Source organism: Notothenia coriiceps, unplaced genomic scaffold (genome assembly GCF_000735185.1).
Source record: "Notothenia coriiceps isolate Sejong01 unplaced genomic scaffold, NC01 NC01_scaffold00002072, whole genome shotgun sequence".
Lineage (NCBI taxonomy): Eukaryota > Metazoa > Chordata > Actinopteri > Perciformes > Nototheniidae > Notothenia > Notothenia coriiceps.
The window spans coordinates 688,319-700,627 of record NW_011334773.1 but is presented as its reverse complement, the minus strand read 5'-3'; the positions used below and the strand labels follow the sequence as shown (position 1 = coordinate 700,627).

General features: G+C 37.3%; 1 protein-coding gene across 1 annotated transcript; it reads left to right on the top strand.

The window, feature by feature from the left end:
- Nucleotides 1-812: 812 nt before the first annotated feature.
- On the top strand, nucleotides 813-9,501 carry pld5 (phospholipase D family member 5). Its single transcript, XM_010794641.1, has 10 exons — nucleotides 813-839; nucleotides 1,339-1,475; nucleotides 2,112-2,295; nucleotides 3,509-3,617; nucleotides 4,069-4,196; nucleotides 5,870-6,067; nucleotides 6,727-6,878; nucleotides 7,010-7,175; nucleotides 7,736-7,826; nucleotides 8,203-9,501. Exons 1-10 carry the CDS (start codon nucleotides 813-815, stop codon nucleotides 8,463-8,465), a joined length of 1,455 nt encoding a protein of 484 aa, XP_010792943.1. The 3' UTR covers nucleotides 8,466-9,501.
- Nucleotides 9,502-12,309: the final 2,808 nt, after the last annotated feature.

Sequence of the window (12,309 nt, the reverse complement as noted above, 5' to 3'; positions counted from 1 at the left end):
CTTTTTGGTAAAAACTCAACTAGACGTGTTTGGAGGAGAAAGAATGCTGAGTTGCATCCAAAGAACACCATACCTACTGTGAAACATGGGGGTGGAAACATCATGCTTTGGGGCTGTTGTTCTGCAAAGGGACCAGGACGACTGATCCGTGTAAAGGAGAGAATGAATGGGGCCATGTATCGTGAGATTTTGAGTGACAACCTCCTTCCATCAGCAAGGGCATTGAAGATGAAACGTGGCTGGGTCTTTCAGCATGACAATGATCCCAAACACACCGCCCAGGCAACGAAGGAGTGGCTTCGTAAGAAGCATTTCAAGGTCCTGGAGTGGCCTAGCCAGTCTCCAGATCTCAACCCCATAGAAAATCTTTGGAGGGAGTTGAAAGTCCGTGTTGCCCAGCGACAGCCCCAAAACATCACTGCTCTAGAGGAGATCTGCATGGAGGAATGGGCCAAAATACCAGCAACAGTGTGTGAAAACCTTGTGAAGACTTACAGAAAACGTTTGACCTCTGTCATTGCCAGCAAAGGGTATATAACAAAGTATTGGGATGAACTTTTGTTATTGACCAAATACTTATTTTCCACCATAATTTGCAAATAAATTCTTTAAAAATCAGACAATGTGATTTTCTGGATTTCCTTTTCTCATTTTGTCTCTCATAGTTGAGGTATACCTAGGATGAAAATTACAGGCCTCTCTCATCTTTTTAAGTGGGATAACTTGCACAATTGGTGGCTGACTAAGTACTTTTTTGCCCCACTGTATCATAAATTGTCAAAGTATTGATTTTATGTTTGCAGGAAATTATGATGAATCACCTGTCCACTACAGTGGACGTCATGCATCACTAGCTATATTTCAACTACAATTCATACTGTTACTGCTACTGTTGTTCTTGAAAATACTTCATTTGCAATATCTTTTTGGGGGGCGTAAATCAATATACTTATGTTATTATAGTGTAATTTTAAGTTTGCACATCTTTATTTATCATTTTTTCCAAATGTACATGTCTTCAGTTCAAACTTTAACGCATACGACCTGAGTGGACGTATAAAACATTTATTTTCTGAATTTGAAAATACTAGATAAAAAGAAACTAAAGTTAAAATCTTGTTTTTCATGCCCCAAGAGCAATAAAAACACTGACTGAGGTTTTCATAATTCATTCATGAGAGGTAATATAAAGTGTTACCAAAAAATGTTTTCCTGCATCTAATGCTATTTTTAAATCCAAACGGTTTTGGTTTGGGTTTCCGATTGTTGGGGATATCGCCGTACAGATGTCCCTTTAAACCTGACTTTATCTCAATGTGTGTCTAACTTGTGTTCCAGACCCAGCAGAAGTGCATTGCCATCTTTGCTCTTCTTTGCTGCTTTGCTGTGCTGGCGGTGCTAATCTTCTCATCGGTGGACATTTGGGGGGACGATGAGGACGGGATCACAGAGGAAAACTGCAGCCGTGACTGCCAGTAAGATGTTCTGCAAGTCTCAAATAATAACACAATAAGGCATGTCAAAAATAAGGTTTGCCAATCATGTATCCGGGAAAAAATCAATGAAAATGTGCACACAATTACATTTCTCTAAGTCATTCTTATACCTTAACAAAACCTGGTGCCTATATTTATCACACAGCATTTTGACTACAAAAATGTGGTCAGAGATACGCATTTGTTATCCAGTTACACAGGAATCTCCGAAATATTGCCTTGTTGACTGTTTTCGATACTGGCCTGACTCAAGCAGCATTACTGGGGTCAATTTATCAGATTTCATATAGTTTCCTTGAGGGACACCATGGCCAAAGACTTGCCTGAGGATGCAAAATACATTTTATTGTCAACTAAAAGTTAAGTTGTATTGTGCAACTTTGTGTTGTTTCGTATCATGCCGTGTCGTGTCGATTATCTTTTCTTGTAGTGTAATCATGTTGTATAGGATCGTATCTTTTAATAATCTATAAATCTCGTCATAATGCATTGTATCTTATCTGATCTGTTTTGCAGTTTTGTTTCGCATCATGTTGCATCATATATTGCTGTGTGACACCTAGACACACTTTTTGAAGCTACGCCTTAAACTCAGGAAGCTTGTGTTACTTTCAGAATCGTGCTTGTGGAGAATATTCCAGACGACCTTTCTCTCCCCTTGGATGGCAGACCCCACCTCCCTCTCTCTCTTGTCTTTAATACTTTGTTGGACCAGGCGAAGCACTCAGTTGAGGTGGTGTCTCCGGTCTGGGCCTTAAACCCCTGGGACCTGGAAACAACGCCAAGCAATGCCAAACAGGTACAACATCATTTGGATTCAGAATCAGATTTCTTCATATTCCATTAAATGTACATAAAAAGGGAATTTGTGTTTGGCCCCAGCAAAGCAACAGTATAGATACACAAAATAAATGACATCTATAAGTCTAAAAGTGACTTAGTGGCAGTCATAAGAATATTGCTAAGGAGAGTGTACTTCCACTGACATGATAGCATGATACTCAGTTGTCCTGACAATAAACAAATTAATATACATTAAAATCAGTTGATGATGTTGGTTATGGTCTTGCTTGTAGAATGTCCAATGGAGCATGGTTGGTATTTTTACGCCCCGGTCTAGGGGAACCTAGGCGTAGCATACAATTGCACTCTCCCCACTCCCAAGAAATGCTCAATGACACAGGAAATCAGCTTTTTGAGATTAAATAAACTCAAAAAGAGGTGAGACAATCCCAACATAACAAACAAAAACCCTCTTTACAGAGTTTCCTTAAACTTGCCTAACAAAACAAATAAAATAAAATACAGGCTTCTTACCTAACTCCTACCAGAAAAAAGGGAGAAAAAGGGGTTCAAAAAAAAAAGGTTTTTCAGTCCTAGACAAATCAAAGCGTGTCTCCAAGACAGATTAAATTAGTTTAGCTTTACTAAGTGCATACAAAAATGTACAACAGGGACCGGTAATCGGTAACTTTAGCCACACAGAACAACAGATCAGATCTTCTACAACAGACACAGAGTTGGGAGTAGGAGAGGTCGATGAGAGAGAGGGCAGAGGGACTGCATGGCTGCAGCTTAAATGCTCCTGTCTCATCAGGAGGACCAATCAGTATGTCGAAGGCAGCCAATCAGCTAACGGGCACCACCGCTCACACACGCACACACACACACACACACACACACACACACACACACACACACACACACACACACACACACACACACACACACACACACACACACACACACACACACACAGAAACTCACAGGAGGAGAGAAAATATCCACACACAAATGACCTAATGACCAAGGGTCATTCCCCGACATTTGTGCAAATGATGAACCAACTGTATTTCCCAGGTGTTCTGTAAGAGGAAATGCCATTCATTTCTACTGTAGGTCTGTATGTAGCCTTTAATGAGGTAGCCCTGCAGATTTGTCGGTACGGGCCATCCAGAAATACCTCTGTAATGCTCCACTAGAATAATACAGAACATCCCTGTCTTCCTCAGGGTCAGCTGTTGTTCCAGAGACTGCTCAGCCTGAAATCTCGTGGGGTAAAACTGAAGATTGCCAGCAGTCTGACTAACTCTGCTGAACTGAAGACCTTGGCAGCACACAGTGAGAGGCTGTCATATTTTTCATCTTGTAACGGCTATTTGTTATGGTACTGTAGCTTCCAGAATGAAGATTTATTGCATCTCACAACCCCACTGACAACATGAGCAGTGCACAAACAGACTGTTTTTAAAAGAAGATTCTCATGTATTCTATGATGATTTAAGTAGTTTTTTAAGCGTTCGGCCCCATCCAACAGCTGTACATAGCAAGGGGTTGGGGTTGGGGTTAGGGTTCATGTTGGCCAGACTTGACGATGAAGTTAAAAAAAATCATGAATGTGCAATGTACTTGAATGGTTTTCTATCAAAGCCTTTGCCGCTCATGCTTCCTGCCTGCTTTGTGAGAGTCCAAGGCCAATTGGCACATTTCCACGATTTTCTCCATCTCATTCTTTCCAACTTTCACAGTGTACCACCACTCTTCGTCTATCTCTCTGTTTAACGTCGTGTAGATGCAGAGATTCATTTTGTGAACATGACAGCTTTTACCAGAGGAGGACTCCATTCCTCATTCTGGGTAGTGGATCGGAAGCACATTTACATCGGGAGCGCCGATATGGATTGGAGGTCACTCTCCAAGGTAACAACAAACATTGACAGCATGAGCGCAGAGTAAAATCAGACTTAAGATAAATGAGTCTCTGCAGTTAGGTGTGGCCAGATTTGCAGTTTTTTCTTTTTACTCTCTGAGAAATAAAAGCTTTACAAAATGTAATTAACCGATAACATAGGGACCTCACAGGGACTTAAAACATAACACTGTCTGAATTTGTTTCACTATACACCTGTACCTTTTTCGGCAATTACTCGAGCAGCCCTATTATGGGCATCAGGGATGATTTAAGATTGCTGCCTGAGGCCGGCCAGAAAGACAAGTAGCATTTCCCTTTGCATTAAGTATGTAATCACAATAGAGGGAGGAACCAGGAAACATTAGCATACTATTAACTAATGTGATTACCTGGCACTTTTTATGCTTCGAAGCTGGCTGGAGGTAGAAGTACGGTTTGACGTATAAGGAGCCAAAGGGAAGAAATGGAAATACAGTATATTAATGTGTAGTGTGGAATACACAAAAATGATAGAAGGGCAGGTAAGAAAAAGAGCCACAAAGGGAGGAAGATAGGGATTTACCATTGTAGAAAACCTCTTTGCATCCTTCTGGGTCACCAACCAAAATAGATTAAACAAAAACAGTTGACCGCTGTCTGACTAATGACCAGGCGAGAATATATTTAGAACAACCGTCTCTTGTTCGCTGTTTTCAGCCATGCGTCGGTACAGACTGAAATATCTTAATTGGATGATTTGCTGCTTCATTTTGCAACCATTCTACCCAGAGGACAAGTCGAAGTTCCTTTTGCTCTAGCGCCACCATGAAGTTGATATTATTTTGGTTTTGAGTGAAAGGTCTTGACAACTATTAAATGGATTGTCATTACATTTAACACACACATTAATGTATGTACTTTTATTTATGATAACAAACCTGCAGGCTAATGGCCTTCCCTTCAGCGTCAGCTGTTAAAACGACCAGCTAGAAAGTTCAACATTTACTGTTTTCCTGATACCTCTAACTAGGTCAAGCTCAAATAAATTAATACATTAATTACAGAGGAATGGGGGTTCATTTTTCTAATATAAGATTTTTGTTGGAAATTTACGACATTACAGTGGTACATATATGAAAAAAAATCACAAATGTTCAAATAAAAAACTTAATTTTTTTTCTGAGATAGAAGACTCAATAAACAAAGAAAAACATTATTTTTTAGCTTCACTTTGCAAGGTTAAATCAACATAAAAAAAATCTCCTAAATCTTGAGATTCTGAACTTTTGTCAAAGGATCGATAATAGCCCTACTTTACCGAGATAGAATGTGTTATATTAACTCTGTGCCTGAAACCTAGAACGTCATGTTGGTATTGTCATTGTGAGTCTCTTAGCACGCTCATGTTAGCATTGAGCACCAGGGTGCCTAGCCTCACAGCATGCTGTAGAAACTCTAGAGAAAAAAAATCTCATCCTATTATAATCTAATAATACGATGGACAATATTACATTATCATATCATCTCACGTAAGTCTTACTGTTCTAACTCTAAAATCAGCCAAAAAGTGATTTTGCCTTTTATCTAACTCTACTTCCTGTCTCATATTATAAAAGCTATCTGTCCAGTGAGCACTCTACTCAGACTGCCACTTTTCTGCTGCATCATCTCTTCTTCTGTGCTCCTCTCTGACGCCCCGCAGAGGAAAGAACTGGGGGTGGTGGTGTATAACTGCAGCTGTCTGGCTCTGGACCTCCACCGAGTCTTTTCCTTTTACTGGCAGCTTCATGAGAGGGACTACATCCCCTCCATCTGGTCGAAGAGAGTTACAGCCATCTACGGGAGGCATGACGCCCTGGAGCTACAACTCAACGCCACCGAGGCTGCTGCTTATGTGTCTGTGAGGAACAACTCAGCAGTATTTACAGCATGTTAACACATAAACTGACTCAATTCAAAATTCATGAACCACAGCTTATAAATTGTCTGTTTTATATTCCTCTTGAGGCACCAATTTCCTGACTGTGGACTAGGTGGTGGACGTCTTTATTAAAGTTTCATTAGCAACTAATAGCAGACCTACACAGGCGGTGATTAATCATGTTAATATCACACTGAGGAGCATCTCCAGTCTGAACATCTCAGTCTAATTTGACAGTCATGAATCTTGTTACCCTCTAAGCGACCACATGCTTATCAGTTGAATTCAGGGCATTCATCATCCTGTAGGAAGTGAGGAGCCATGCTGTTACAAGCTGCTGCAACTCCAACCTGCTCTTGTGCCTCACGTCCTGATTCATGGCTGGAGAAATGTGCCTAGTTGTTTTTCTTGGCCAAAATGTTACACTTAATTTGACATTTTGGACATTGACAAACCCTAATTAGGTTGGCCTTATCAATGTAACATTTACCATCGGGATGAACATTTATGGTTGTCGATTTTGGTTTGTTGATCTTGGACTAATTGAATACCAAAAGTTATAGAAATACTTTATTCTGACCTTTCAGTTCTTCGATTTTACTTAATTCTTATTAAATTTGGGCTTTGGGTTCCTGCAGACCTCGCCTGAACTCTTCTGCGCTAGAGATCGCACCAGAGATGTAGATGCCATCCATCAAGTCATCCAAAATGCAAAGACGTTTATCTTCATATCTGTGACGGACTACCTCCCTCTCGTGAGCAGGAGTTTCAGAGGAACCTCAGTCACAAGGTACGTCAGAACTCAAATATATATTCAAACAAAGTTTCCTTTGACAGATATATTTAATTATTGTTTGGATGAAATCCGATCTTGTATTTACATTGTAAAACTGTGTCTGATTTCAATGGGTGCATCTATAGGTACTGGTCAGCTATTGATGAGGTCATCAGAGAAGCCGTGGTACTAAGAGGAGTCAGAGTTCGTCTGCTGATAAGCTTCTGGAAGAAGACTCATCCTCTCACCTTTAACTTTGTCTCTTCCCTTAAGTCGCTATGCATGCAGATGCCAAACTGTTCAATAGAGGTGGTACGTAAACTCAAATATAACTCCTCCAAAATATGTTTCATGAAAGCTGTAGTTTAGTATCTGCACTGAATGTATAAACATTTCAACTACGGAAGCCCAAAGACAAAAAAATATGGTTAAATAATTTTCTCTTCTGGGTTTTAGACTTAAAAACAGGTGATAAAGGTGGAAGTCTGCACTTGGTTGCTATCATTGCCACGTTATTGGTTTATTTTTCATTTTCCCTTCTCTCGCCCTGCTGTGATCCAAATTTTATTTAAAAAAATATATGCTGTATTTATTTTACATTTCTTGCAAAGCTCACTTAATACTATTTAAAAAAGAATACTATGTGGCCAAAGTATAACATCAATTGTATGAAAAAAGTACATTAAACAACTGATCCTCACAAAACGCATTTGTCCGCCCTCGCTGTGGATTTATTTGACCTGTTTTTAGGTCATTATCTCAAGAGAGAACACTATATAGATTACATTAGAAAATGTAACATCAGCTTTTTTTTCACTTGCCTCTCAGGGCTTCCATACTTTAAACTAATGTTGTTAATTGCATTTTTGCAGCGTTTTTTTAGCAACAAGGAGCAAGAGGAGGATATTCAACATGGACTCAACCACAACAAATACATGGTGACAGACAATGCTGTATACATTGGTAGGCAATGTTTAATTTGTTTTTGTTTGTTATTTGTGTCCGTTATTTAACAGGACTTTGCTTAAGCACCGATGCAACATTTACATTCTGTTTGTTATTTAAAACAAGGAAAAATGCATGTATGCATTTTGAAGATATTTCAGGTTGTCTATGATGTCTTCTGATGCTATTACAAAAACACTGTGTGGTGCTTTTCTTTAAACAAAGACAAGAAAGTGAAGGCTATTTTCCAAATGTTTGCTTTTTCTTAAACGTTTGCTCACTAACACAACACTGAATCACGCAAGCAAGTAGCTTTCTACAGTTTAACGGCATTTTTCCTTGAAATAATACCTTTTACAAACACCATTTCTAAGGTTTTTCCATCTATCCACAGGTAACCATGACTGGGTTGGGAGTGACCTCGCCATTAACACAGGAGTTGGGCTGGTTATCAAGATGAAAAATAGTCTCGAAGACAGAGGAGCGACAATCCTAGAACAACTCAAGGCTGCTTTTGAGAGAGACTGGAAGTCCCGGTATGCTAAAAACCTACTAGGAAACAAAGACCAACAGGGCAAATACAGAAACCTGAAACAAGGGAAAATGCATATGGAGTCTAAGGAGGAAAACAAGTGGAACAACCCTTTAACTTTATAAGCACAGAATGTATTTCTATAATCCTTATAAGTCTAATAAGGCTGAATACTCTGAAAACGTATACACAATTAGAGAAAGTGAGTTGCACTCTTAGACTTGATTTTAGTTTACAATTAGGAAAATACTGAGAGGCAACTATAAAACTAAATCTGATAATAAATTGATAATATTTGTTTTCTCTCCTTTGTTAATGGCATTTTATCTGCAAATTGTTTCTTGTAATACTAATTTTAGCCACAAGAGGCCAATGTGCACCACTAGCCCATGTTTCAAATATGTCTAAAATAATTGATAGCATTCAATTTTATCCAAAACATATGCACAAGGAAAATATAATATGTTTTGATTTGCCTACACACAATATATGTGCCTTGAGTTTAGAGTGCAAAGAGAAAATAATAATCATCAGGAAAATAATGTATGCTTTTCCAGATGAAGAGGAAACAAAACTTCACCTGATCAACATTTGTTTACCTGAAAATAAAATCTTCATATGATGTTTTTGCCTCCTACCACAAACGATATTGAAAAGAATACATTTTGAATTGAAAAATGCACACTAGGTTTTTGTTTTTATCATACGCCTCTCAGGGTTTTCGTAGTCCCTATGACAATGTGGAGGTTATAATTAGACTCACTACTAGTTACAGAAATAATAATATCTACTTAATCAAAAGTTGACTGTTATATGAGCATGACATGCTGCATGGGTATTGAAAGCAATATTTCAAATTCAAAATATTTACTAGTACACACAATATGCTGATTATAACATCAATATGCTCAATGTTAAACATATTTACAAATACAAAAACACATCCAATAAACCTCATCAAAACAAATCACATTTAGTATTTAATGATGATTCATTATTTTTTGTCAACCATTTTTATTTGTTTTTTATAAACTTTTTTATAATTGAATGCTGTATTACCATCAATTGTAGAAAAGGCAGTATCTTGAATGTATATGCAGTAGATTTACAGCGGTGGCTAAAGCTGTTAATCATTTCATTGATTATAATCATCTGACCTAATAAAATGCATCTTTTTCATAATTGTTGTTGTGTTTATTATAGCATCATTTATATGGGAAACAGAGTTGCCAACAGTAATATTGTACACGCATTCCAACAAATACAAGGTCATACGCTACTCGACAGATGTCAAGGTTTTGAGGTAAGGTAGGACCCAAATGTAGTTTGAGGAGAAGCGGAATTCAGAGTGTAACAAAAGGCGAGCTTTAAATTACAAAAAGCTGTTGACAATGAAAAACAAACAAAAACCATGAATCTATAAACAGGTAGCACGAGGTAGCATCCAGACAAAACCCGATAGTGACAAACATAGAGGGCGACAGGAAAGACAATGCACCGACATGGAACACAGGGGAAGACAAGACTAAATACACAGAAGGGTAATCCCAGGACAAGACACAGCTGGGCAGGGGAGGCAGGAACACAAGGGCAACAGGTGAACACAATGAGACAATCAGACACAGGAGGGCAAACACAGGAAGGAAGACCAGACACAGGGAGAACAGAACTTCAAAATAAAACCATGACAAGACACACACAACTAAAATCGTGACAACAGATAATGTTAAGACTTTCATGGTCAAGTGTCTTGCTTTAAACAATGTTATGAGCAGTGAATATAGTGCTGCTCAATTTATGTTTCCTTTTATCAAGGTCACTAACAAGCTTTAGGTTGGTTCCCCTTTGTCATGCAAATTGCAAGTGAAGAAAATGTAAATATGAAACATAATGAGGACTCATTCCTTTTGTTGGATTTAAATAAAAGCTTCACTGTTTTAATGTGATTACAAATAAATGCATGCAGGAGGCAGGCAGGCATGTTTAACAGGGTTAGTGTGGTGTATCATGTACTCTTCTCAAACTGCATATTTCAAAAGTATTATATTGTTCAAAGTTAAAGCCCCCCGTTCATAAAACAGGGTAACCAGTATGTCCAAGAAAACACTCTATAACATAAAAAAATTGTCAGAAAAATACATTTAGTTTAATTTGTTTCTAATACTTTTTTATTTAAACCAAAGATAATTATAGATTGTGCACACTGTTTTGTTATTGCCCTTTTCCCGTTACATGAAACCACTCATGTATTCACAGATATGAAGTGAATTATATAAAAGATACAGGATTACATTTAAAAATTATTATCAAAAATAAATACACCAAATAGAGAAAAGAAAGACACTTCAAAAATAAAATCAATAAAATAAGAATAAAATGAGATTAATGAAATATGTTCATAAAATACACATGAATTGATAATAAATTGATTCTTTATCTTAATCCTCTCCTGTTTTCAGTATATTTTAAAGTTTGTGTGATAATCCATCTGAAAACCCATTTTTGGGCCATGTTTGGCCAGACATAGGCAGGCAAATTCCAAAACAGGATGATTGACAACATACCCACATGGTGTTTTAGCCAACAGTGGCCCTCACACCATCTATGCACAGAATTATAATCAGTCAAAGTCCGGTATTTAACATTCACATTAGATTACATTATTGGATTACATTTTTATGTTAAAAAAATAAGGTACAAAACAAAGGTTTCTCTGTTAATATAAATGGACAATTAACCATTTATTTGGCGCTTGATAAGATTCTTCAACTTTACTAAGAATTGTTCAAATGAATTCCTTTCGTCATGAGAATATTGCATTGTTATTATTGTAATAAGAAAGGATATGTATATGTAGCAGCACAGCCATTTAAAATAACACTATTTACACTTCTTATGAGATATGTGTTATTGTTATTTTGTCCACCATATATTAATGAAGGCAAGCTAAATAACAGAACTGTTAACCATTAGTGTAATGCAATACATCTAAGCAACAAATACATGTCCTCCAAAATGTCCAGGAAGTTAAAAAAAACACAAAATTATAATGATGTAAGTAAGATGTATTTTAGGTATATGGGTAGGACATTCTTAGGTAGGATAGACATTTTTAACAGTATTTTACATTAGTTTACCCATTTGACCTTGTAATCATAATCAATCACAATACAATTGTACTTGTATTGTTATTCTAATAGGCTGTCATAGGAGGTAGTATTACTTTTTATACACTTTATAATTATAATAACTCTGTTTTTATAATTATTTGTATTATATATATAGGCAATCTCTGGCAAGGTTATTTGCCCACAGGATTAAATGTATTTTATTTGGTTGTATCTCCATTTACATGTAGGCCTATGCCAGATTAACAGAGTTATGTCTAGTTTGTAACACAGGGAGGCGACATAACACCATCACAGGCTGAAAGTTGATTTATAACTGAATAAAGGGGAGGGGCACTTTGTTTTTGTGTTTTTTTTAACAGTTGCTTGTATTTTTGTTGTCTTTCTATTGCTTTTATTTGTTTTTATTTAAATAGTAGGCCTACTTGGTGCTTGTGTTTTGCCTTTCTGCTTCACTTTCTGTTTTGTTAAAAATAAATAATTAATGTTAGAAAAATGTCATTTTTACTTATCGAGATAAAAACAAGAGAAGCTAATCTTTAGCTAAGTGGCTAACATTATAGTGGGTTCAGTGTTAGCAGCAGTGTTGCTTTTGTTGCCGTGTGAAAAAGAGGCTGATGGGAAGGGGTGGGGGTGCTGTTGTCATGGTGACAGATTAAAGGGCGAAGATATTTCATAGCTCTATTTAGCATATCCTGCTGCAGAGGCATCAAAACTAGGCTATGTATCCGAAAAGGAGCGAGGTTTTTTAAAATGAGAGTTTATTGTAGCACACTTTGCTAAAATGTCACTTCTGGTGGTAAAATATTTAGTTTGAAAAATCTATCAGGGTTAACTCTTG

Bases quoted from the DNA above. Each gene is read 5' to 3' on its own strand.
- pld5 (XM_010794641.1), top strand. From the start codon at position 813: ATGAATCACCTGTCCACTACAGTGGAC. The intron at 7,176-7,735 runs GTACGTAAACTC...GCATTTTTGCAG, and splicing joins CAAACTGTTCAATAGAGGTG to CGTTTTTTTAGCAACAAGGA. The intron at 7,827-8,202 runs GTAGGCAATGTT...ATCTATCCACAG, and splicing joins AGACAATGCTGTATACATTG to GTAACCATGACTGGGTTGGG.